Source organism: Pelmatolapia mariae, linkage group LG3_W, assembly GCF_036321145.2.
Source record: "Pelmatolapia mariae isolate MD_Pm_ZW linkage group LG3_W, Pm_UMD_F_2, whole genome shotgun sequence".
Taxonomy (NCBI): Eukaryota; Metazoa; Chordata; class Actinopteri; order Cichliformes; family Cichlidae; genus Pelmatolapia; species Pelmatolapia mariae.
In genome coordinates this window covers 53,038,478-53,066,288 of record NC_086229.1, presented here as the reverse complement: position 1 = coordinate 53,066,288, position 27,811 = coordinate 53,038,478, and the positions used below count along the sequence as shown (strand labels likewise).

Here is a 27,811-nt window from a genome sequence, read left to right as displayed (position 1 = left end):
AGAGCTGCTCGACTGCAGGAACACGGGAGGGTCGCCGCTCTCAAAGCCTCAACACACACACTAACACATTTTACTGTGCTCACATAGTATGCAAAAAGGTTCGTGTGTGTTTGTGTGCGTGTTACGTACTGACAGCAAGCTGTCTGCTATTGTGTGGAAGCTTCATGACGTTACATCTCTCCAGCAGCAACACCTCCTCCAGCTCACCAGCCTGTGTTAAAGTTTCACATGTTTTCTCTTTAATAAAGAACAAAAAGACACGTTTCCTGTTTTGTTTGGTGTCTTTATGTTGACTCTCACCTGTTTCTTCAGGATGAACAGAAGGTTTCCTCTCAGACGGCAGAACCGCTCTGTGAGACCTGTGAAAGCACAGAACGCCTCTTAGTGCGATTTCTGAACACTAAGATGGAAAAATCTGTCCAAAGGGAGCTCTGCAGAGCGTGTTTAACTACAGTGTTTTGTTTCAGGACCTTTAGATTGTGAGTCAGGAAACTGTTCTACCGGTGGAAACTCAGAGGTTCCAGGAAGTAAAGTCAGAGTGAGTCAGGCAGGAGATGGAAACAGACAAAGATGACTGCAGAGCAGAAGAGAAAAGAGATACAAAACAAAGGAGAAGAAAAACAACAGAAAACTTGAGAGATCAGGAGCGAACATACAAAAAACAGAACTAAAGATCAAAAAAGAGAACTAGTACAAAAAAAAAGGCAATAATTAAAGAGAACAAATAAGAAAATGAAGATGAGAGGCAAAAGATAAAAGAGAACAAAATAGAACAGAAGATAATAAGAAGCATAAAAATTAGGACAAATAAGAAAAGGCAAGAAAAAAATAGCAAAGAAGACAACGAAGGACGACAAAGGAGAGCAAAACACTGCAGTCAAAGTGAAGTTAAGTAAATAAAAAAACAGAACAAATGAAAAAAAATAAAGATTATTTCCATTAGCCTAATAGAGGTTATGATAAAGGAGAATAGAACTGATCAGAATCTCTTACCTGCCTCCTGCCGTCCGACCTGCAGCGTTCCTTCTTTCTGGAAGCTCCCAGATGTTTCTTCTTTGGACAGAGACAGCAGCTGGCTGCGGTTCACCCGCAGCTTCATCCTCCTCATCATCATCTGCCTGCTGACCCCGCCATTATGATCTTCTTCTTCATCACTATCCTCAGCATCATCAGGGTTCCGTGAGCGTCACTGCTTTCTAAACAGAAACACACAGAACGAACGAATGTTTAAAGTTTGCACTACAAAAAAACTGGAATATTCTGAGTACTGTGGCTATATTATTTAAGTAGCAATAGTACTGCACACGGTTTACATACTTCATTTTTAAGCTAAGGCTTTGTGAAAGCAAATACATGAACATAAAGCGGAACAAGTGCACCTGCACGGTGCCAAACCAAGTTAATGCTTAACATCAGTTGTTGACATGACGGGAAAATGTTTATAAAAACAACCGAAAACTCGACTAAATATCCGCACGTGAGATAAAGTGCACCTAATGTAACATTCACAAGTGTTTTCCGCTTTTTCCGTGTCTCTTACCGGCACAAAAAGTGGGGTTTGGAGGGGTAATGACCAACTTTACCAGCCGCGGTGTGTTGGGATAGACTTAGCCAAGACCACAGCGAAATAACGTTTGATCGAATCAAGTATCGCGAGAGTTGTCTGTCTTCCCAGATGCGCTACTAACGTGGAACTGAAATATGTCGCGAGAAAAACATAATTAGTCAGTTGAATTATATCCCATCGATTTACTGTTAAAAATGTGAAAGCTTGTGCTTTTAAACGTTAGAGTGTTAACACTGGCTGTGCTAATATGGCTGTAGACGATGTGCTCTAGGATGTTGAGGACTATTTAGAAATTCTCTAATACCTCATATTGCTATCACCGCCCCTCCCGGTGAGGACAGGAGGTTAACGCAAGCATCTCCTACAGAAAAACGAAAAAACTTCCGGGTGTGTGTGACTTTTTTTCCTCCTTCTTCATTTTGCTTCACAACTTTTTAATTAGTCCAGTTTTAGGCTTGTAACGTTTAAATATGCAGAGCTGACGGCAGGAAGAAAAGCAGAAGCCCGGAAGAAGAAAAAGCAGAGTTTCTTTTAAAGCTGTAAAGGTAAAAACTGCAGTGTCTCGAATGGGCGCTGTCTGTTTCTGTTTAACTTATTTGATGTCACCAAGAGGGACTTAAACACTCTTTAATCCGCCTTTAACGCGTATAAACTGATGTAAAAACTGGATTTAGTTACTTTGTCATGTGTGAAAATACTTAAGAAGTTTCTTGCAAAACCTTAAAAAAAACTCCTTGTATGAGGCTTGTAACTTCCAGCTCGATGTAGCAATAAACTGGAAACTGAGTGAATAAGAATACAACAGGAAACTATTACTACACATACAGGCTATTACAAAGATTAATGTCGTAAAATGATGCAGAAATTCATTCACTTGTTCTGTTTTTTTGTTTGTTTGCTTTTTACCTAATCATTGTTAGTTTAGGTTTCCTCTCCATTTTTTAACCTGCAAACTTTTCACTAATTCAGCTGCAGAAAATCTTTAGAATTAAATAATATATGCAAAGTACGAAGAACTGAAAAAGATGTAAACAAAGCACCTAGGCATTGTGTGTGTGTGTGTGTGTGTGTGTGTGTGTGTGTGTGTGTGTGTGTGTGTTTTAATACAGTTTTAATTGATTTCTTTATTTTATTATATTAGTGTCATTGTTATTTTTTTATTGAAGACTTCTTTATTAAAAATGTAAACATTTTTAAATAAAGCATACGAAGTTGTGCGGCAAATGGGAAAATTTGACTACATTTTATTCATTCTAATTTTGAATTAACTCTGATTGTTTCATGAACTTCTTTTTCAAGGTTTTGTAAAACTTAAAATGAATTTAAAAATAATGTATATGCGTAACAGTAGTTTAAACAAAAAGGTTTTAAATTTCTGGCTTTTATTTGGCTCTAATCTGAGCAACAAAAATGATAATGGTGTGTTCACTGACTTTGCTATTGGTGGAAGTAAAGCATGTTTCCCTTTTAATAAGCAGAAGTTTAGATTAACTTAATTTTTCCTGTTGCATTGTTGATTTTTTTAAATACGGCCTTTTATATCACATTTGCATAATAACTTTGTCTGGATCATTTCTGCCTTGTGATGTTGCACGTGTCAAAGGTCACCGTTTACCTGCTGATCTGTCTTATCGCACACTTATAATGAGAGGTTTGTACTTTGCACGCACAGTAAATAAAGTTTTAGGAGATTTAACTTTATTACCTGTGTTACAGTGGCTATTACTTGTCCATGTCATAAGGGTGCTTCACTGACTACCCCGTAAATGGCAAACACGTCCCAGCTCGTGAGTGATTCATGCAGCTGTTGGTTAAAGTTGTTCAGTCAGCGTGTGTTTAAACTCCCTCTTTAATGCTGTCAGTCTGTTTTAAGATGGCACGAGGTTTGTTTTGCAGGATGCAGGGTGTGTTTAAAGCATTTGGAAGTCAGATAAGCCTTCATTTGTGGACTTTCATTTTTTTAGAGCTGTGCACTTCTGTGACCAATAGGTGGCAATAGATTCCAGACTGAAAGAGATGCTGATCCTGTTTGTGCTTTTATTCTACAATGTTTTCCTTTAACTAAAGTAATCTTAGAAGGAAGTCTCACACTGCATGTCATTTATTTTGACCGTTATTTTAAAGCAATATTGAATATATAAGCAATACATACACAAATTTTGTTTAAGAGGCCACCCAGGCATAAAAACCACATGTGTGGAATAACCAGTCAAATATTCATATTCACACTGGCTTAAACAAAAGGTGTACAGTTGCATCACGTCAGTGTTGTCCTGGTTAAACATCCAAAGATAGTTTGACTTTAAAAGAGTTCACTTACTTTTTTTTGTTTATTTTATGGAACATAAGATGAATAACAGTATTATTACTGATAATAGTAATTAATCAATAATCAAGTAATAGTCAGGTGTAGCTTAGCTTCTATTAAAGAGCTCATTCTAATAAAAACAGGTGGTGAAATGATTAGGTAGAAACACCAAACTTTTCATAACAATCACGTGAACAAGTTTTTTTTACAGCACAGATAATTGTTTTCTGTTTATCTAGTAAAAGAGGAGCGAGGGAGGAAGAGGAGGATGGCCGTGGTGGAGCAGAGAGAAAGTGTCACGGTGGCGTCTGCTGTCACAGAGGAAGAAATTCCTCCAAAGGTGAGCCTGTGTGATGGCCTGAGGAATAACAGAGTTTAGTAGGACCTGCTTTTTGTGAAGAAGGGGGGAAATATCGGCGTTAGATAGTATCTGTCTGTCTGTCTGTAATATAATTAAAATAGAAAAAAAGACAAGTTTAGAGACAAAATTGGTTAAGATGATGTAGGACAATGGGTTATCCATTCAGTACATTGGGCTGGATGAGTGAGTGTAAAGGGTGTATTGTGAGGTCTGGTTGGTCCCTGTCACCCTGCAGCCTCTGTGTGACATCTGTTGTGGCAGACAGAGGCAGGGAGAGGCCCTGGACCTTCAGATCTTGTGAACCTTAAGAGACCTGTAATGTAGCCCACGGGAGAGCGATGGCAATTTGAAGTGGCACTAACATATCACATCACTATCAAAAAAAGTGTTAGGAAGATGGATGTTTACAAGCCTTCTTCAGGTTCCCCTAAAGAGGCATTTTCAGACTTTTACTTGTACTAGCTGGATCTTGTTGACCAATTTTTCCTTTTTGTATTGAGCTGAACTAAACAGCGAGTGAGTCAGGGCTTTTAAAAAGTACCGAAAATACGCTGCTGTTAACAGAAGGTCTGTGCTTGATTTAAAACCCATGACAAACAAGAGCTTTGTGCTGAAAATGAATGGAAAAAGTACAAAATTATAAGTATTTCATAATCATTGGAAAAAAGTGTTCAGTTTATCAACCAACCCATCAACTCATGTAAGCTGTAGCTATCCTGAATAACTGATTGTACTCGTCTTTAACAGGGCAGGCTGTGGTTTAAAGACCACACCCCAATGCTGCTGGTTTCCAGTAAACATCAGCTCATTTGTATAATCCACAAACAGCACTGTGGACGCTCAGACGGCAGAACGCTAGCACGTTCTACTTTAAAGTCCTCAATTCAAATCCTGGAAAATCTTAAACAACCAGTAAAAGTTTCATGTGAAGGACAACAAACTACATGCCATTACTCCTGCTGCTGCTCAGCACCAAAGCATCAGAGCGATGTGTAGATTTAAAACAGACCTGTGGTTAGTGCACTTGTTTTTACATGTAATGCGTGTGGCTGTGCAACCTGGCAGGTAAAAACAAAAGGGGGCAGATTCTGTAATCTTATTAGCTGCTGCCATGACAACAAAGGCAAACTGGCGCGATGAACATTCACAGTGAGCAGATGAATCAGCGTCTGATTCGAAGACCGTTGTTATGGTTAATATTAAGTGTGTGACAGTAGGAGGCAGGAGTGGTGCTCCTTGCATCTACATGTAGATGCTTTTTTAAAACTGAAACGTGTCAGGTGCTGCTCGTAAATATCCAGCAGGTTGTTGTTTTGCTTTTTTGTTTTCACAACCGGTGACACTTGACTGAAATAAAATAATGGTTCTTTTTTACATGCTTTCAGTAGTCACATGAGAAGGTTGACTCCACACACGTTACACTTTAATACGAGTAAATTTGTGAAACCTTTTCTTTACATACTCTTTACATTCCACTAAAAATGAACCTTTGTTAGACAGACCTCAGGGTTTATGTATGTGTGGAGAAAATGTAGGCTGTCATGCTGACAAACTTCTTCACAGGAAGAAATGACAGTAATAACGAAGTCTTCTAACAACATATGCTGATGACCCTAATTTTATCTAACTTTTAGAAGTTTGAATTGGATATAATTTCTTCTTCTCTACAACTTCATTTGTATAACACAATTAAAAAATACAATTTTGCAAAGCGTCTGAATAAAAGCTTACATTACACATAAGTGTTCAAACATACGGTCTTACATTCTCTCCTGCATACACACAAACACAAGAATAATGGGAGAAAGATTCATCTATAAAAATCTGTTCTCAGCAGTCGTTTACAGTAAGCCACAACATCAGCCGACCCGATGGGCTGAGGAAGGCTGTTCCAAAGCGTGATCACCTCGCAGACTGTGGTCAGATTATCATAGAAAGTAACTGATGTTATAAGGTATCAGTAGATCTGCTATATCGGTAAGAATCTGGACATGTGGGGCTTTATATCTTTTTAACAAAGTTTTAAATGAATTCTGAATTTTACTGGAAGCCGGTGAAGGAAAGCAAGAATAGGTGTGATATGTGAGCCAGAGGGTTGAGAGATGCACGTGAAAAATTAGTTAGAATAATCAAGGTGGAAGAAAATTAAAGTGTTTACTGAAAGTTACATATTATTTGATGACAGTAAAGGTTTGATTTTATTTATTTTTATGTTGGATTTCAAATTGGAATGCAGGTTTAAAGAAAACTGTGAGGTTCTTAGCAGATGACCTAATGTTGTTGGTGAGGGGGGCTGATGTAATGTTACCTCATTTGAGATGTTATGAGGGCCAAACACAAACGTTTCTTCTATGGCCACCGCCAGGGCTAAATAAATTAAAAGAACACAGAAGTCCCAAAAACGGTGGATCCTCCATTTCACTCAAACCTGGAATACAAACTTGTTGGATGGTCTGTACCATACAACAATCCATGCATCAGATAAATTCATTCTCCACAAAAAAACCCACCATTAACATGGTCAGGAAGCCCAGTTCAGTGACCTGAGTTACTGGAGGCCTAAGAGATGATGATTACCACAGCTTCTTGTATCTGGAAACTTGTCAAAGTGACTACACTCCTAACTTTATGCCTTAGAGGTTTCCAAATGGATGAGTTATAAAAACATAAGTCATTGTGCAGTTATGATGGAGGGAACCATCCATAGAGGCCAAAACAGCTTTTTTATTTGCAAACATGTTTATTTTGGATATAAAGTTGGGGAGCACAGGGGAGCACTTTGGAGCCGACCTCAAGTGAACATTTTGTGCTTCAGTCCCAGTGGTTGTTGTGCTGGTTAATCCTATTCATTCCACATTAAACTGGCTCTTTAATCTCTCATTTTTCTTTTCATGTATAAATTAGTTAGATTAATTTGATTAGAACACTGTAAAATATTTTAACTAGATTGATGGTTTGAGTTGTTGTCTAAAAACAACAGAATCTGGTGGGCCGCCAGTCATGGAAACTTTCATGGCCTGATTCAAGCTATCCTGTGAAACCTCAGATTTGAAAATCTGCTGTTTGATTCAAAAGTTATACACATAAATGAAGACCATTGGTAGCACTAGAGTTCTTCAGGAATAAACGTTAAACTTGGTGAAAAGAATAAATGAAATGCCTCCATCCATCCATCCTTCTTCACTTATCTAATTCAGTGTCATGTGTTAACTTTATTTACCAGACATTGGTAGAAACTACTACAGACTTCATTAGTAAAAGAAGGAAAGTATTTAAGAAAAGGTATGAACCATTGAACCCAGATCTCTTCACAGCTTAAATCACAAAAAATAACAGCATATAGTTATAGATAGAGAGGATATCTATAGTGGACTGATAAGTGGAGAAACAATTTCTCGATAAACCTCTGTTATTGGACCTTTAATAACTTGCCACAGAAATTCGGACCCTTACAGTCACATATAAGCTCCTCTAACCTTTGGAAAAATCCAAGGTGGGCACTGAGAGGCTTGATTTGCGTCACTGTGTACCTCGCTGTCACTTCAATGTGGCACGAAACCTTTGAGCTAATTTCCTGCAGCACAGTGAGCCTTCCAGGTGTGTAGGTGTTGTTGTGTGTGTGTGTGTGTGTGTGTGTGTGTGTGTGTGTGTGTGTGTGTGTGTGTGTGTGTGTGTGTGTGTGTGTGTGTGTGCGTGCGAGTTTTAGGAAAGTGAGTCATTATTACCATTAGAAAGAATATGTAAGATATGCTTACTGGGTACAGTAACAGCTTACTGCTGTTGGACATTTAGAATCTACACCCTGGCAGTTTGTCAAAATTAGGAGACCACACTAAACGAACTGACTCTGGTATGTTAATCAGTTGCCTCTGTTTTGGCAGATAAGGGTGACCAGTGTGAAATTAGTCAAAAGAAATGCTTTACTTTCCAGGGGTGGCATGTATGTAGCTCACTGGCTAATTATTTAATCATGCAGTTTATAGCAAAGCTACTGAAAAGTTTCAATTAATAGATTTTTTTGTAGCTATATATGAGCTGTGCCATTTCTTTTCGTTGCCTTTGGGTGCTACTGGTTAATGGAGATTGTTAGAAGTGACAACACTGGGCCTTTTGCTTAAGCTAGTCTATTGGGTAAGCTGCATGTTATTCATAGACATGCCAAAACCTTGCATCAAGGAGGTGATGGATTGCTAGCAAAAACAATTGTTTGAAACTGCTTGATTTGCATTTGATTAATTTGCGAGTATAACTGAGACCAGTCTAACCCCACAGACCAGTCAAAATTTGAATTTTGAGAAGGTCAAAGAGATCTGCAAGTATCTGCAAGTAACTTTTAGATACAACAAGCTGCTTGGGCACATCATGTCCTCAGTAGACCGTATAATGATAGAAGCCATTAATTAACCTACAGTGATGTTTTTTACAGGAAGCAAACGGTAATGGCAGCCACGCCAGCAACGATGTTACTGCCCCCACAGCTGAGACCACTCCAGATGTTCCAGAGGAAACGAAGCAAAGCAAAGGTAAAGAAGTGAAGGACTTACAACTGAACACCACCCACCCCTAATGCCAGTGGTGTAGGATATTCCAGTCCATTGGTAGACTATAATTTGGCCCGTTTACTCAAGTACCTTGCATAAAGTTTTAATGTACTTTCATTGTGCTTTGTACTCCATCACACATATTTTAAATCTTTACTTACTATTATTTAGCGTTTTTTAAATACAACTCTCCCAATAAATTAGGCAGCAATATTATTAGAGATAAATGTACCCAGCACAGTACAGGTAATTCAACTCCTCTCTAGCTGCAATATTCAAGTGATATACACGTTGCCTAGTCAATAATAATAATCATCCAGTAATGTAATGTATATGATTCCACGTACAGAATATTTTTACTTGAGGTATTTTAAGGATATGTTGATGCTCAGCTTTGGCCACTAGAGGGCGTTCCAGAGTGTGAAAACTGCAGCAAAGTCATTAGACTCCTGTTTTATCCCATCAAGTACTGTTATTCTTGCTGATACAAGCATCACTATACTGAAGTGTAACTGTATGCAAATTTGAAGTGTTTTCATAAAGAAGTGCAATATTATTTAAAAAGTTAACATTTTAATAACTTTAACAGCTTTTGTAGATCCAGTCTGATCCATAAATTTTAATAGTTCAAAGAGATTATTGAAATATTATTACTTCTTTTTCTTTGACACGTGTTGTGTAAATGGTAGGTTCATTAAATATAATTAATATTAAAAACATCAAATGAACTCCATTGTATTTTTATTGCAAGTGAATATGACTTTATAACGATTATATTAATTTTTGATCCCAACTCCAGATCTCTCGCTCACACCTGAGATGCCCAAAGGTGTGGTGATTCAAGGCAACAACAGCAACCCCGCCAGCGAGAAGTTCAAAAGAGTTCGCAACTGGAGCATCACCAAATATAAGGTTGGAGGATTTTGACTGGACCTCCTGTTACTGTACTTTGGTGCCAGATGTAATCAATTACTATCGATCTGGTCTCCCCACAGTATACCAGGCAGGCTCTTTCGGAGAAGCTTGGCCGTGGGTCTCGTACCGTGGATCTGGACCTGGAGCCCCGCCTCGAGCTGCTCAAAGACGACCGACAGCGCTATGAAAATGTGACCAGTCTGGCTCAGACGCTTGCCAGTCAGCTCTCTCAGCTCACAGTTACCCAGAAGAACCTCGGGGATGCCTTCACAGAACTCAGCGTCAAAACCCCAACTCTGCACGTAAGTATTGGGGATACAAGCTGCTACTTTAAGTCTACCTGCTAATGCTAACAGGATTACATACAGTAACCTTTAATGTATTTAGAATTACTAGATCCAGTGCTGATGACATGCTGAACTCTAAGTTTCTTTGTCCAAAAATTATATATAAAAATCCCCAAGATATGCTGTAAAAACACAATATCCTGATTGTTTACTGTTTTTGGTCGTCATATTGATTGTGACTTGCTGAAATATTTTCCCGAATGATAGATGTCAACACTCAGGTATAACTTCCACATTAGTGCCAATAAAGGAGTAAAAGTCGAAATCACAAGTAAAGACGTCAGAGTTTACCTGCTAGTGCAGACAGATTGTTTGGTTCCCCACCATAGACAGTATGAAAGACCTCACTAATTAAATAATATTAATGATAATAATAATTAAGCAGTGAAATCCTGTGAAGCCCAGATCTGAGAGCTTTCGTCATTAAATATCTTGGTATCTTGAAACCAAAAGTAATGAGAGAGTGGTAGCTGTGACTTCCAAATATTCACTGGCTACATAACTAGTGTGAGCTAGTGTTATTCACTGTGGGCACTTGGAAGAAGCACAAACGTCACATAAATTAGATTTTCAGAGTCCTTCACAATGAAATCTCTCAAGCTGTTAGAGGGAGAGTCAGACAAGCTTACAGCATTTTAAGAAATTGGCGACAAAAAGGCTTTAATATATGGAAAAAAGCTACACAGAGTCCATGTAAAACTTAAGAAATGTTTTGATATCTTGTCCAGTCATAAACTGGAATCCAGAGGACGATATCGCCATTAAAGATCTCAGGTTCAAATGATTTGCCATTTTTCTGGTTGTAAACTAACCTAACAGATGATTCAGGTTTATTTTAACCAGCTATAGTTCCCATTGATGTGGCTATTATGTCTCTATGTGTCATGCTTACCTTGCATTTTCTATGTAATATAAATACCAGCTGGAGTTTGGCATAAATGCAGACGCTCAGAGGTTTCTCTCCAAGAGCGGCGAAACGCTGACGGAAGCCATCAACGCCTTCACATCTGACATGAACACACTGGTCAACAAAACCATTGAGGACACAATGATCAATGCTAAGCAGTATGAGACTGTCAGGTGGGTTAAAAAAACACACTTCCTTTTTCCCTTTCTCAATAAATTCATGTGGCGTGACAGTGATTCTGCAATCAAACTAACATCCAACCAGAAAGAAGCAGGGAGGTTAATCTCTGCACCCACGCAGCAGGAAATTGAGATGAAATGAGAGATAGCTAACCACTACAATACAACAGGGAGCTTCAGTGGACACGTCCGTGTCAATTTCCTGTCTTCCAGGATCGAGTATGATGCGTTCCGAGTCGATCTGGAGGAGCTGAACATGGGCCCCCGTGATGCTGTAACCGTGCCCAAACTGGAGCAGGCCCAGAAAAACTTCCAGACTCAGAGGGAGAAGTACGAGAAGATCCGAGACGACCTGTCAGTCAAAGTCAAGCTGCTGGAAGGGAACAAGGTGAGAAGTATTGGATTGATCTTTCTTTACATGGTGCATGTGAAGTTAGGGAATAAAGATGGAGGTGACGATGTATGAGTGAAACCATGTGACAAGTGAAATAGTTTTTAGCATCTTTTAAGGTTTCTCATCGTTTCCATGCATTTTTTCCCCAAATTATTTGACTATAAAATATTCTGTCACATTAAGCCATATTTTGATGATATGACTACTTTTTATTAGGAGATGATGATAATAATAATAATAATAATAATGTTTATATAATAAAAATGTTGATCATTTTTTGCCCAGTAAAATACTCTTATTTTAATGGAAATACGATCCTAAAACAAAGCGATGTGCACCGTTTTTATACCTGGTACAACAAGTTCCCAATCCAGTGTCACTATTTATAGTTTCAGGTTTTAGCTAACTTTCTAATCTGCAGCGTTTCTAAGTTGGAATAACAATAAAATAAATAACCACATATGAATTGAGTAAAATTATTGTAGTGTCATCTAACACAGTTAATAAAAAAGTGTTCTTTTTTCTTTCCTATGCAGGTCAAAGTCCTCCGTAATCAGTTGTGGATGCTCCACGGTGCCTTTGCGGCTCACAGCTTGTCTTGTCAGAATTTCCTGGAGAAAAACATCCAAGAGGCCGGAGAACATCTCAACAACGTCAGCACCGATGTCCCCTCCTTCCTGGAAGAAAGTTGACACAGCAAAGCAACAACCAACGGTGCTGTAAGGCAGGAGGACAGAATCAGAGGGAGTCAGAGGAACATTTGGCATTCATGGACTCTCTGTGAGAAAAGTTTGGGAGTACTCGGCTAGAAACGGTTGGATGAATGTTAGAGGTGTGGGTGATTAATTCATTTATACCAGAGTTGAATTGAATTCGTTAGATTTTGGATGAATTTCCAGCCTCACAAAGAGCTCTGGAAACCAAATTGAGTGTTCGCTACAGAAAATAGGGAGTTAGCAAAAATAATTTATTTTGGATTTAGAAAGGGTTTCATGGGTTCTGGTGTAACTCATGGAGGTCTGGATAGGCCTTGAAAAGGTCTCAAAATGTGAGTCTGTAATAAGTCTTAAAAATAATTCTGACATTACATTTAAGAGAAAAGAGAAATATCTCTCATTCATTCAGTAAAATGCATTTATTCATAGACATACAAACATTTGCACTCTCCTGGGTTTCTTACCTCTGTTTCAATGTGTTGGGGAGTAAATCCATCTAATCCTCCAGGAGTCAGTAAGCCTTTCTTTGAACTTCCAAAATCCTCAGCCACTGCAGTCACAAGCTCACAGCTCCCGAAAGTGCCTCAACACCACTGCTGGAAAACAGTTTCATAGTCAAAAAAGGCTTCTACAGTTCTCCTTTCTCTACCAGCAACATTAAGCAAATTAAATCTGAGTGTAAATGCCAGACACCTGAAGATATCAGCAGAACCTAACTGGTGTGAAAATATCAGCTAATTGTTTTGGGTTTTTTTGTCATTTTAAACTTCTGTTGATGCTGAAACCTAAACCTAAAACAATTCCGTAACCTTTGGATTTGATGTGCATATTTGTATATTGATAAAAACCAAAATGCCAAACTCAAATCCAGCAACTGGTTACGCATGATTCAGATTTTGTGTTTTATTTCTTTTTTTGACTGCTGAAGAATGGCCACCTCCACATGTAGCTATCTATCACAGTATCACTGTTCTTGGCTGGTTGCCACTTTCTTCTATGGTTTACATCACAAGCAACTCTATCACCTCTAAGTCAGTCAGTCTATGTCAGTCACAACAAAAGACTGATCATGATGTCGATAGTGAGCGTTGGTTGTCAGTATGGCAGAGATTTTGGTTTAAACTCCCTGGTCTGATTGGCTGTTGGTCATGTTCTTCCCTTGTTCACAGTCCAAAAACTTGTTGGTCCAATGGTTTGCTAATAGCCAAAAATGTTGGTGTTTATCTAGTATGTTAGCACTGCTTGTTGTTTAATACCAATCTTTCAGGCTATATTTCACCAGTAAAAAAGGTTTTCCTTTTTATTATGGACGTTCACATTAAGAGTTGCACGTTAATAAAAGTTGTAGATTTTTTAAATAAATGTCAGGTACTTTTTTTCAGTAGGATTTATCTTGCTGTGTGTTGGTCATAATACATTGTTTGTTTGTTCTTGAAAGACAGCCTTTCAGGGAACATTTCAGCAAAGTGTTTAATGGGTAAAGCTGTAAAAAAAAAAAGTTTTACTATATGTCGACGATGGTGCCTTATAACTATAGAAATGTTGGCTAAAAACAACTTTCCAGCAATATTTAACCAGCAGCCAAATATTAGAGTTTAACTAACACTCCTATTAATGTACAGGTTCCTGCACACTTCTGTTTTATTATTTTCACCTGTAAGCTACACAACCAAATAAAGACTAATGAAACCAGTTAAGTTCCAGGTTTAGGCTGTTTACTTTCTGTAGCTCAAGAAATTTTTTTGGGTGAGGAAAGGTCAGCTGAAGCTAACATTTTCGGGGGCGACTGGGGAGCCAATGCACTACTTTTATATTCGTAGATATGCATCATTTGAGGATGATGAATACATTTGTTACCTTGTTGTTTTTGTTTTTTCCCCAAATGAAACCAAAAATTTGGGAACTCTTCCATTGATGGACAAAAAAGCAGATGAAATGGTAAAATTATGTTAAAATAATATTGGGGGGGGTTTGATTTGCTCGTGCCTGTTCCTGTTATTTTGTCCATCTACCATATTTTCTTGCACACTTTGCACTCTATCCAAACCATAGTCTGCCATATGTATTACTCATAATATTGTAGTAATCTTCATTGAATGACTCCCTTATGTTATGTTGGCATGTATGAATACTCTTATGTTTGTGTCTGTATACCTCAACAAGACCAACTATGCAATGACTGTAAGATGCAGTGCAATAATGTCCCAACGACATTCTTGCATTTAAATGTGTAAACTGCCAGTGACTTGAGTTCCCCTTTCCTGATTTATCTGTGACTTTAAAGGGAATTTCCACTGGGTGTAAACTGATACTCCTGTGATGTGTTTGGTGACCAAAATCACTTTCAGGCTCGACATCTTTAAGAAATGGTTTGGTTTGACTTTAGATTGTTAGAGGAAAACTTACAACATTCTGATTGTTTTAAATTATATTTTGAGCTTGAATCCACACTTTTGATCCAAGCTCATTACTTCTTGTTTGTGTGTGGTGAATATATTGATTTTTGGACTGATAATTTATTTTTCGACAATTAAAAAAAGAGTAGTTTGAAAAGTAATCTTATCTCAAGGTCCATTTACTAGATTATTTTTCTTGAGCTTTCAGTTGCATTTGGGAGAACACCTGCATAATATTAGCTTAAAGAGAGGTTTCTGGGATGCGCAGTCATCAGTTGTAGGAAATCTGCAAGACAAAGTTGAAAGCTAAGGAGAAAATCTAATAAGATGACCTTGAATTTGTTTTTGTGGGTTTGTATTTGATGTGTATATTTTTTTTTCTTTTATTAAGTCAGATGGTGGTTACACCCATCTTGCCAAATCTAATATGTCTAGAAAAGATAAGCCACAGTCTTCGAATTGCCTTGAATTGACTGAATTGAATTGACTTTGTCTGCTTGTTTTTTATTAAAGCAGAAAGAGTTTGGGGTTTTCACCAGGCAAATGAAAGTTTGGGGATTTTTCCCCCAACACCACCACAGTTTGTTGTCACCTGGCTTTGTTTCAGCAGTTTGATTATCAGTCAGCTTTTTCTCAGGATTTTACCCACAGGGCTAAAGTTAAACTGAAAGTGAAAATATAAATTTTGCTTTTTATTAGACTTGAAGAAAAAGGACCAAAATGTATGTAGACACAAGGCAAAATTATTTTACTCTGTATATGTTAATAAACCTTTGAAATAAAATAGATGAGTGTACAAATATGATAGATTTTGTTCATGAATTTCTGATTACGGCTTGAGTTTGACAGTTTGACTCTGTCATCATTTCAGATTTTACTCAGATTCATCAAATCTTTTAATTTTAGTTTCACAAATTCTCGGTCAGATTTTGGGTGTTTTCCACTGCCAGATGCTTTGGTTTTTCTTTCCTTTGCCAAAGTCTGTTTGGTTTTTTTGTTTTTGTTTTTGTTTTTTGTTTTTATCCTCACAGACTGAAAAGTATTTTCGGTGGCTGGCTATCATCAGGTGAAATCAGTTACAAAGAGTGACTTGATTTCTAGTAAATTTCTGCAGCCACCTGTAGTTTTATGGAAGATACCAGCTTGACTACTGTACAAACCCTGCCCCTTTACTCTCTGAGCTGTAGTCAAACTTAAAAAGTGCAACGCAATACTGCTACGACCAGCACATATTAAAAGTTTCAAAGTTAACTTTGAAGTAGCACAATTTACATCATGCTCTTCACCATTGTTACTACACTTTGGCAAGCAGTTTGCAAGTGTTTGCAGACAAGTCAGTAGCTTCCATGCAAACTGCTGTTGACTATGGCAACCTGCCAGTTCCTAAAGCAATCACAAGGAGGTTTTTGTTGCAGTAACCGACACCTAATGACTGCAAGCAACCTCCAGCAACCACTCACCAACCGGTTGGGGAATACACATTTGTTTTCCTTCACAGCCAGAAGTTGCCAGAGGGTCTCTGAAAGATCAATAGGCCTATATGGGGACTGAGATGGTAACCATAGTAAACATCAGCAAATTACTTGTCATTTTGAGCATTTTTATCTTGTAACTCGAAGTATAATTATGTATGCAAACCTCTTTTAAAAAATTGAAAATTGTTATTGAACTTAGGTTTAATATCTGAGAGACTCAATAAAAATATTCAGTTTATTAAATTAACTGAATGATTTTTAGATGCTTTCCAAGATCTGTACCTGTTGTGGAATCGAGACTAAGCCTGCCTCCTTTGTGGATAGAAGAAAGTCATAAATAAGGTTATCCATTTTAATCTTTATTTATGGTTATGTATTTTTATCTTTATTTAATGTTAGCTATTTTTATCTTTATTTAAGGTTCAAATAATTATTTGGAGCATAAAAAATAGACATGGGTTTTTTTCTTACTTTAGCTATACAAACAGCTCATTCTCTGCTACATTTTTAGTCTGTGGCTTTACTTGAGTAGCTTCACATGATTTAGTTTGGCTCTTCATACAACCACTATCTGAAACACTCCGATTTAGTTCCTTTTTTTTTTTTTTTTTTAAATCCCTGCACTAAAAGCCCACTTTCATCTCATTGACCAGCATCTGGAAGCATGCCGAGGGGCAGCATCCAGCACTTGTAAAGTGTTAAACTACTTGCTGGATGTGCAGATAAAACATCAGCTATAGACTCAAAAAGACTCACATTTATGTATTTGTATCAAAGTATTTAAAATTTTGACCATGTTTGATGTGAACATCCATCATTTTAATATTAAATATACTGAATTCCAGAAAAAAAGTGTATATTATGCAAGCAAAATATCTCCTTCAGTCAGCAGACTCTTTAATGATGACAGATGCTGGCCTAACCTCGACTTCCCTTCAAGTTCAACTTAACACCAGCAACAAGAAACCTTAAAACATCAAATCTAAGTATCCACGGTGTTATTATAGTTGTTTTCCAAGAATAAAAGGACTAGACTTGAAGCAGGGTGTATTGGTATGCAGTGTTGTGATTCTTGCTTTAAATGGAAGGGATCAGTGAAGCGATTTTAGAATAAGACCCTGGTCTGTTTGTGGTTCTGTTGCTCTGATTGCTTAAAGAGAGGCAATTACTCACCTGGCAACACCAGCACACAAAACTGATTCTACTATTTGTCTGAGCGAGTCTGTGAATGTGTGTTCCTGCATCCAGGCTCATTTTCCCAAACATTTCAACAGCGGGATAGAGTTTCTCACAACAAAGACTCCCTCCTCTCTTGTCTCAGCTCCAGTTTTGGTTTTTTTTGTTTTTTTTTTAAAGAGATTCGTCCACAAACTTGATGATTATAACTTGTCAAGACTGAAGCACGCACTGAGTAGCTTCAGCTTTGCTTTACTCGTATTTGTTTGAAGACGTGTCTTTCTAACATAGATGTGCGTTTGTATCAATTTAATATTCGTTTAGTGATGAATTTTTCACATTGTTGTAGGGAGAGTGTCCATCTGTTGGTCACTGTTGAAATCTCTTAACAAATCACTGTAAGTGTTCACAGGAGGAGCAGAAGACACAAATGCAGTATGCCAGAAACAGAGAGAGCAAAACCCTAAATCCAAAGCGCTCACAAGGAAACACTTCCTACAAGAGGCTGGCAAAGGGCAAAAATCCAAAAACAGGGAAAGGTCATGCATGAGGAAAAAATTAAACAAAAAGAACACAAAGTACTAAAGAAAGCGTCTGGAAAGTAAGGAGACAATGTACCAAGGGAGAAGTGGAAAGCTAGTAGTATATGTAGTTGATTGGCTAACTGAACACAGGTGATGCTCTCTGTGGAACCCGAGATAAACTTTTCTCAACAGTAAGGTGAGCGTTTTAAGCGATGGCCAATGACAGTGCCGGATACCACTGATCGAGACCCAATCTGTTATTAAATACATTAGAGCTTTAAAGCTGTATTTTTTCTGCTGACCACTAGGGGGAGACTCCAGCAGTTGCAGAAAGAAGTCTGATTGTATAGAAGTCTGTGGGGGAGCAGGCCTTCAGCTTCTTTGCTTTGGCGCCTCAGTAAACACTTTCTTAGGGAGTTTACGGTCTCAGTCACTAGTTTGTAGTGTTGTTGAATCTAACATGGGGTTTACTTTGGAAATGATGGTCACTATTAGGGTCAAAAGGGACAATAAAGCATAATCATTATAGCTCCTGACTGCTATGAGGAGGTGCAAAAGGGTGGGTGCTGTGTTCGGAGTGGCTTGTGGAGGTAGGACCTCAACAGCCCTCACAGAAGTTTATTTCTACACATTTGAAATTAGAAGAAATGTTACTGTCATAACACCTTCTATATAAAAACATGATGAAAATTGTCAGGAAAAAATCCCTTACCCCCAAAACGCCCCCAAGAAACTAGAAATCCAAAGGTTGTAAGAAACTGAGGATTTTTCTCATAACTGTCATGTCTTATTAAATGAGACTTTAATGCAGTGATTTAAACCATAAACTCTTCAAATAAATGACAGTCTGAAGTACTCTAATTTATCCACAGACCTCTGTACACGTTTTGTAACCTAAAGAGTCTCTCCCTGCTGGCTAGTAAAAGCAGGTAAATTCAGAAAATCCAGTCATATTTTATATATTTATGGAAGTATAAATGAGCCTTAAGTAGTAATGAACTACCAAAGGTAAACTCACTGAAAAAAGCTGTCACCCAGTGTGCTGCTTAACACTGATATGATGTGTTTTTATTTATTTTTCATAAATAAACATAACCATGAGAAGGGAAGCCTGACTGTTTGCCAAGGGAGGGGCTGTTTGAGCTTATCTGAGCTGCACACACACGCGCACCAGAGACAGCGCTTTTCCTTTCACCTGAGTAAACACGCATGCGCAGCGTTCGGGATTCCTACCTCCTTTTTCCTCTCTCCCTGCCTCTGTCAGTCCAGAACTTGGCTGCAAGCTGCACGCTTCATGTGGATGCGACCGGGATCAGTTAACATCGCTTTGCTGTATATTTGGTCATTTTTTAAACGGGACTTTTGCATAGGAGCCGCAGCGCCGCTGAGTACGCGCAGTGGGGTGAGTTATATTAACAGAAAACTAACCCCTGGTTTATAACTGACTAAATTGATTTTAGTTTGCCAGAAATGTAACTTCAGAGCTGAATATAAGTGATCTGACAGACTAACGAGCTGTTTAATAGGGGGGCGCTTTGCGCTAACCAGACTACATGCAAATTTCTGTAAATTCTTGGATCAACACAAACAGCCTGCGGCGTAATATTCCTATAATGACTAATTAAGTGGTGTTCAAGCTTGACAGTGTTCCGGCATGGTTCATGTGATACTCACACTGACATTAATGTTTTTAATCTGATATATTCACACCTTCACACCAATCATTTGGAGCAGGTGTAAAACTGTGTGAATAGCAGCTTTCCATTAAAATACATGTTACCTCACAGAGAAGTCAAAGTCCTGCACAGTTACAGTGTCCTGTGCCTTCACAGAGACACTGTAATTGTGCTGCACACACATTGTTCAGTCAGCTGATGAAATGTGGAAAAATGTAGACCTGTTATTGAAACGGAACTTTTCCCCTCAGGCTGTTCATCCTGTGTGTTTAAATGCAGGGTTCATTAAATGTAACTGTTTGCAACCGTTAACCGGTCCTCCCACCTTAGCATTAAACTGGGCTGCTTGTGACCTTAAACTAAAACGACCCCCGGTTTCGAGGTATACCGGTGGCTGGTGAGATTCTTTGGACTGAGCTTTTATTGGGGTTTCCCGGTATTTTGCTGGTAATGCAGTGAGATTTCTGGAATATTCATTATGTTTGTGCTGTTTGTATCCTTGATAAGTTGATTGTTGGTCTACTGTACAGAGATACTGCCTTTGCTGTGGTATTGGTGCAGTATTTAGAGTGTTTTCTGCAGTGTACTTGTGGTGCTTATGTCCCATAATATTTCTATAATGGTACTTTAGTGACAGTGAGGTTAAAGTGCTGCTGTTTCTTAGGATGAATATGCTCAGATACAAGAATACTTTAGCCCTACTTCAGTACTTCTAGTAGATCTAAAGCAGTCATTGTTGCAGTCATAGCTGCTGTGACAGATTGTCCTTCTGGTGCTTGTTGGTGCTTTTCCGTGAGTGCTGTCACTCTTTAATACAGTGAAATGCAGTCTGCTGTGGCTCTGGCTGCTTTCATTAATCATTAAACTATTTTTTTGTGATTAATTGTCTAGAACATGCCTTCAGATCCTTTTTTGTCCTTCATTCGATGGTTTTCTCTGAGGAAATAGACAAACTCAGCAGCTCATGTTTTAAATAAATATCAGAAATATTCATTTTTATAGCTGCTTCTGAATCATTGCCTATCGCATCAATACATCTATCAACCACTGGTATATAAAGAAAACCTCTTCAATTTATATATTAATACAAAAAATGAAACAGAAAGATCAATTTTTAAGTCTTTGGTTGATATCTTTAGTTTTCTTTAATTATTTTTTAAACGACTATGTTACTTTTAGTTTATCTACTTTTTATAAGATTTCAGTAAACCAGACTACATTCAGAAATCTGTGAATTTAATCTTTTGTTATATAACAACTTGTGCCACCTGATTTTTGACCTTGCTTTAGACAAAACAGTCTTCTAATAATATTCAAAATAGAAGGCTTATTTTTATTTTTATTTTGTAAGATTGTCTGTTTTTCTTTTGGTATTTATTGTGGTCTGAATTAAATGGTACCACTTCTAATAAACGAGCTTCGTCTTTTTAGGAGATATGTTTCAATATGCTTCCGTTTAATTTGCTGCTTAGCGGTGCACACAGGATACAGCTTTGATTTATTTTGGATTCAGCACAGTCTCACGGTCAGATCTGCACCCTTGAAAACCACCAAGCAGTTTTGAAATGTGTCAGAAAGTTTCTTTGAATTTCTAAGAACCTGTCCAACCTCTGTGTGATTACTGTAAACACATCATTAATGTGAAGGTGCAGGGCCGTGAAAAAGGATTTGTTAGCTTCTCATTTCTTGGCTTTTTGCATATTTGATACACCTTGAACATTTTTTAATATTAAACAAAAATGAGTAGTAAATACAAATGATGATTTCCTTTATTGGGGGAAAAAATGATCCAAACCTACCTGATGATAGGTGATGATCTGAAATATTTAAGTAAAAAAATATGCACAAACATAACAAATCAATAGATTTAATTCACAGCACTGTGCATTACATCCTGTCTTGAGTTCAAGTGATGCAGAAACATTACCCGGAGTCACTAAACCGAAGCTAACTGCTAAATGTTGTTTAAAATCACTTCCTTTTATCTACCAAGGTCCATTCCTGGATAATTTGTGTCCAGCAGACAAACAGCTGGTTCTCTGACCGAGCCTCCCTGCAGACTGTGGCCAGGCCTCGGTGCTCTCTCTGCGGGTTATGCGTTCCGCCTGACCCCCTGACCTGCCCGGAGCTCCGGTGACGACACCACTGGGTGACATTTAACAAACGGGTTTCTGTTTGTCACCGTATGTCCCCCGTCGCCGTGGTAACCCCAGAGACGAGGGATGCTCAGCCAGCTCTTTGCTTTGCTTGACCCTCCCCGACTGTAAAAAACAGCGGTAAAGCTTTTCCTTAGATAAAGAAAGCAACCATCAGCCCATCAGCAGAGCCGTGAAAGAGATTCTCTTTTGTTAAAGCGCTTTTTTTATTGTTTTGTTTCTGTTTTTGGCACAACGGAGCTCAAACCCACAGCCAGAAGTGGAGCGTTTTTCATGCTAATGCTCTTTAAAAGCAGCTCAGATTCCTTTCTGAGACTCATCAGTGTGGGGGGTCCTTCTTCACCCCCCCTCACAGCCATACAGACAAACACATGTGTTTACTGTTGTTTCCCGGCTCAGTGAGACAGAGGCCTTCTGCTCATCAGCAGGTTTTACTGGGGTTTCCACGGTGACTAAGAGCGAGTCTTTGTGCCGGGTCTGCTGCGCGCTCTGAAATCATTTGTGTCCTGTTTTATAGCAACTGATCACTTCTCCTGTTGTAATGCCATTAGCTTGTTAATTGGATGTTGGACAAGTAAGGGTGATCATTTCTAAAAATATGTTGGTGGTTTCTGTGTTATATGTACTAGTAATTCTTTTGCAGATTCTTGAATGGTTTACATATTTATGGATGCTTTTTCAGTTAAACTTTTGGTTATTTATTGGATGCTAGCAGCGATGTGTCTGTGATGTTTGAGGACTTTATTTCTAAAGAGAGAGTAGCATTGTGTTTGCAGGGCGACGATGACAGGAATGCAACATATAAGGAAATCAAGGGAATTTATATTTATGATAGATGTCTTATCATATAAGTATATATACATGCATCATTATAGATTTATGGTTAGAATGTCCAAGTATTTAAAAGTGGTTTCTGTGAAAGACGATGGCTCATTTTTACGAGTACGTTCTTGGACAGTTTGTTCTTCTACTTCTGAAACACTTCCTCGATACTTTTGGACTCGGTGGTTTCGGGAGGCTTCAAATTCTCTTCTTCCACCCTGAACCTCATATATTTAGTGTGACAGCGCAGTCCGCCGACCTGCTGCTGTAATCCTCAAACTGAGGCGTTAGATCTGTCAGTGCTGGAGAAAGTGTGGGAGCTAATCTGTCAGACTGCTGAGCAACAACCAGCCATCCTGTAAACCTACAGAAATCACAGGAGGGAGGACAAATACGTATGTATTTAAAGGCTGCTGTGACTCACATGTTGCAGTCTGGAGCAGTTTCCCCTCCATTTTCTGTTTAATTTAGCCCTCAGAGCTGTGGCAACAGCTTCACAATGATGCTGTCAGCTTGCTCATCACACTGTACCAACAGCCTGTAATTATCTCAATATGTTTTTCTTTTTTTATCTCTGTGATTGTCATTACATTGGCTGTTTGAGTCCACAGGCACGCAGAGCAGAGAGGAATTTGGCTTTCTTTAATAATCAGAAACAACTCTGTGCCTACAAATTAAACCTATTTATATTGTGTTTTTTAGAAAGTCAGTTTGCTCGATTTGCACATTAAAGGTGTGTTTAAAAAAAAAAAATGCAGATGCATCAATAAAAGTTTCTCTGAGGAAGAATTTAGTTAATCAGTATAAATCTGAAATGGCGAACAGCAGCTGGAGTACAAAGACAATTAAAGACATCCTATTATATAGGCTAACTTTTTATAGATGTTATAATTAGAAAGGCTGTAATTGTGAAAACTGCATTTTAATCATTTGTCAGTAAAATCAGGAGTTTTGTAGGTAAACAAAACTATAACATTATGTCTTGAAATCACCTGAAAATGACACAACAGCAGAGATGATCAAACATTTTTTTGCTAGTGATTTAAAAAAAATGTTAACATCGATTACTAATAAAATAAAAATAAATAAACGCATACATAAGCTGTCAGTTTGTGCACAAATAACAAATAATGCAATAATCTAATTAAAAATATCAATAAAATCATGTTAAATCAGACGATCTTGCTGGATTCAGAATTAGCACCAAGCAAACGTGGTTAGCATAACATAAACGGGCAGGTGTACAGTAAATTGCATTATTGAACAATTGCACAAAGGTGAAAATGTGGGGAAAAAGTCATCCATGATGGTGCTATGATCCACTCTTCGAGCAAAACATGGAGTGAAACCAGAAGAGATGGCCTCTATAAATGCATCACCTGCAGCAGTGTTGGGAAGGTTACTTTTAAAATGTATTCCACTACAGAATACTGAATACATGCCCCAAAATGTATTCTGTAACATATTCCGTTACGTTACTCAATGAGAGTAACGTATTCTGAATACTTTGGATTACTTAATATATTATCATGCTGTTTACAACTACGTGAATGTACTATTGCTGTGATTTATTACTGTTACTGAAGGTCCGAAACGTAGTAAAGGGACCTCTGGCTAATACGGTGGGTTCCGTGTCGGGCTGGTAGCTGAAAACTAGCTTTACTTTGTTGTCTGGGTCAACTTTGCTTGTGGGAGACAGAGAGAGGCGTTGAAAGGCTGCTCCAACGGAACTTATTTCCGGAGGAAAACACGAACACAGTGTACTGTTGAGTCTTAATAGCTTACTTACAAATGGGCTCCTCAGGCACTCTTCTTGGCTGCAGTGGTTATTATTATATTTACATGCTTCCAGCTCCCGTTTTTGCTCCGTGACAGCTCAGACTTTTCCTTTCTCTCCCTCCCTCGCTCACAGACACATAACGGGTATGGCAGTCCATTCTCCCTGCAGCACGGACTACACTGCCCATCAGGCTACATTCTTTAGAGCTATGCCTGTAGCATTCTGCCTTTTAGCTTAGCACAACAACAACAACAAAAAGGCGCTCTCTCACCCAGGAAACACGCAGAGAGAGAGCGCGTCACCCTGTAACCATGGCAACCGTAACGCTGCCGCCTGGAACAACAGAACGTAGCTGTCAAACAAACCCAAACAGTCCTGACCCGCGACAATATGAAACAGGGAAGTACCGCCGTGTATTCCATTTATTTCACCAAAGTAACTGTATTCTGAATACCACCTTTTTAAACGGTAACTGTAACGGAATACAGTTACTCATATTTTGTATTCTGAATACGTAACGGCGGTACATGTATTCCGTTACTCCCCAACACTGCCTGCAGAAACTCAGGCAGACGTGCAGATTTTCATGTGCAGACATTCGGCTTTATTGGAAACTCTCTGAGCTCAGCCTCGGTGTCAAACCACCGGGGGATTAGAGCGCCTCATTTGTCGCGGTTCCTTCAGCAAACCAGCACTTATTTTGTCCATTCTCACAAGCACTTCACATTAAGATGTCAGTGAGATATTTTTTTCCACAGAATAGCTGAAAAAACAAAAAAAACCTTTTGCGTTTTGGAACAAAATAACCCTCAACATGACAACACTGACGGCACTGAGCTGAAGGAAAGTCTCGGCCCTGATATTAAAGTCTCGTCTGCCTTTTTTCTGAGATCTGTGTCAGACTGGAACTACATCCCTGCACATTTACTGGCCTTAAACTCTTATCCAGTTTGACAGAGTTGGAAATGTTCTGTCCTTCATCAGTCACGCACATTCGCCATGTTTAAGGTTATTAATTTGTTTGTTTGTGTCCATCGATCCAGATCGACTTCCTCCCCCTATAACTACACAGGACACTTAGTTGGTTTGCTTCTCTGCTGTTTATTAGAACAACTAGAGGATGTTTTCACTACTTCATGGTGAAACATAAGGGCTTAACATGACTGTGTTAAGCTAACACTGTTACAGCAACAGTGCTAACCACTGTTCCCCAAGCTAGTATGACTGGGACAGCACGGTGGAGCAGTGGTTAGCACTGCTTGCTCTGTGGTCAGCACCCCACAGAAAGACGGTCCTGGGCTCTTTCCGTGTGGAGTTTACAGGTTGTCACCGTGTTAGCGTGGGTTCTCTCCGAGTACGCCGGCTTCCTCCCACACTCCAAAGACATGTCGTTAGTCAAGTTAGGTTAATTGGTGATTCTAATTTACCCATAGGTTTGAATGTGAGTGTGAATGGTCTCTCTGTGTTAGCCCTGCAACAGAATAACTACCTGTCCAGAGTGTACCCTGCCTCTTGCCCTATTGTAGCTGGGATAGGCTCTGATAAGAATAAGCGGGTGAATGCATGGATGAAAAACAAAGGAATTTTCTACAAATGCAATTATATGTACCAACACCGAAATGTTCATTAAGTTAGGCTAACCTTAAAAAAAAGTAAACAATATATCAGTACAACTGTACTTCCAGTTAGTATCTGTGGAAAAGCTAAAATCTAGGATTGGATAAGTGGAAGAGAATGAATGGATGGATTAACATGACTGCTGGCTGTATCCAGCGAGCAGTGGTTTTGAGAGCTACCTTTATAAGAGACACACTTAAGGTGTGGAGCTTGTTTCACATGTTCATAAAGTTTACAGTCACTGCAGTGACTTAAACAGCTCAATGTGCAGCATGTGGCTGTTATCTGAACGCAGCTGCATGAACCTGACAGACAACAAAGTTTAATTTGATATTTTAATCTAAGGATGTTGGAGACAGCGACGCTCTGGCTTCCATCCTGATGATCTCAGTGTTATCATCTGCTGGGTATTAATAACTTGTTAAATGGCATGAGTCACTGTGCATTAGTCACCACCAGCACTGTGTGTGTGTGTGTGTGTGTGTGTGTGTGTGTGTGTGTGTGTGTGTGTGTGTGTGTGTGTGTGTGTGTGTGTGTGTGTGTGTGTGTGTGTGTGTGTGTGTGTGTGTGTGTGTGAGCATTTTAGTTCATGTTATTTGTTCAGTTAAATGTTTGCATGCTCTCTTTCTTTTGTTCGTCTGTTCTGTGACAGAGGGGAGGTCAGATGAATTTGTGTAAATATTTGTCACTGCATTATTTTGCAGACAGGTTTGTGGGAACTTTTGTGTGTCTTTGTGTATGCGTGTTTTACCGTAGACTTGCAGTGCCGTGTAGGCCTCCCAGCTTGGCTGCATATCTTTTCCAATGTAAATCAGTGACTCTCATTCAGAAGTCATAGTGGGAACTGTTATGATGATGAGTTATTACAGAAGTCATTTAGTGTTTTATTACCTGTCTGTAATCTCTCACTTCAAGTATAAACTGCAGTCTTTTGGTATTCTCGAGTGGCACAGCGGCAGGCCAACAGCTGTCAGAAAATCCACTTTCAGATCCCAGACTTTAAAACGAGAACGAGTTGAGGTGCCTTTAATGTCGGTTCCAACATCACTGCACTCAACAAGTGTTTGGTGGTCTAACGAGTAAACGCAAACACATTTATGCTGCTCTTCTACCTGATTCTACACATGTTGAACATTTTCTTCATGGCAACTTGCACTATTGCGTTTTAAGCAGCCTTTATTAAATAAATAAATAGATACATCTATCTAAGGGCTTAGCACAAAGTCAGTTCTACGATTGGAGAAAAGATCCTCAAATCCTTAAATGTTCTAAACCCCCCAAAATTCTGAATGAGATCTGGTGTTGTTTAATCAAAGTCTGTTGGCTCACAGAAACAGACAGCAGGGATGTGATACTTGCGCGGTGTACTACGAAGCAACATTAATAGTGAGGTGTGTCAACCTTTGTTTGACTGTGACACTGAGCAGCCTTTAAAGTTTCACAGCTCTCATGCAGCTGTCACGCCAGAATTAAACAGCAGCTCTGAGAGTGGAAGAACAAACACAAACTCTCGAGCTTAAAGACGTACTACAACATATACAATATACTTGAGATGTAGTTCTTTGTGGATCTCTTTCACCTCCCCTCTGATGGTTTCTTTGACTGGAGTAGGCGGGGCTCATCAGTCCATTTAGACCAAAAGAAGAAATAGTGCATCACATGAAAGGCAGGCCCATCTTTTGTGAGCACACTCAGAGCCTGGTGCAGGAAGCCTGGGTTAGTGAGAAGCTCTGTTGTGATGCTCAGCTGTGCCTGGCCGTGTCGAGCTTCATAGTACACACAAGATTGCAAACGCAGTACTCTGTTTGCCTCACGGACACTAACATGACCACACTAGACTCTTTAACTACTGACGCAAGTACTCTTAAATTGGACTTGAATCTAAAATTGTCAAAATTGTGAATGAAGTCTGGTGCTGTTTCAGGAGACGTTTGACACTCCGAGTTGAGACAAA

At 38.8% G+C, this 27,811-nt stretch overlaps 2 protein-coding genes across 3 annotated transcripts in view; both read left to right on the top strand.

Moving 5' to 3' along the window:
- Window positions 1–1,985: 1,985 nt before the first annotated feature.
- Window positions 1,986–12,705, top strand: LOC134616966 (arfaptin-1-like). The gene is made up of 8 exons (XM_063462105.1): window positions 1,986–2,112; window positions 4,115–4,215; window positions 8,663–8,759; window positions 9,577–9,689; window positions 9,773–9,994; window positions 10,962–11,119; window positions 11,339–11,513; window positions 12,056–12,705. The coding sequence occupies exons 2-8, from the start codon at window positions 4,144–4,146 to the stop codon at window positions 12,209–12,211; spliced, it is 993 nt and encodes a 330-aa protein (XP_063318175.1). The 5' UTR covers window positions 1,986–2,112; window positions 4,115–4,143; the 3' UTR covers window positions 12,212–12,705.
- A 6,295-nt stretch (window positions 12,706–19,000) lies between these two features.
- The window catches only part of LOC134624642 (FH2 domain-containing protein 1-like), a 33,701-nt gene continuing 24,890 nt past the window's right edge, over window positions 19,001–27,811 (top strand). For both annotated transcript variants that reach the window (XM_063469662.1, XM_063469661.1), the window contains exon 1: window positions 19,001–19,208. The gene's annotated coding sequence lies outside the window, so the exon portion shown is untranslated. The remainder of the gene's footprint in view (window positions 19,209–27,811) is intronic.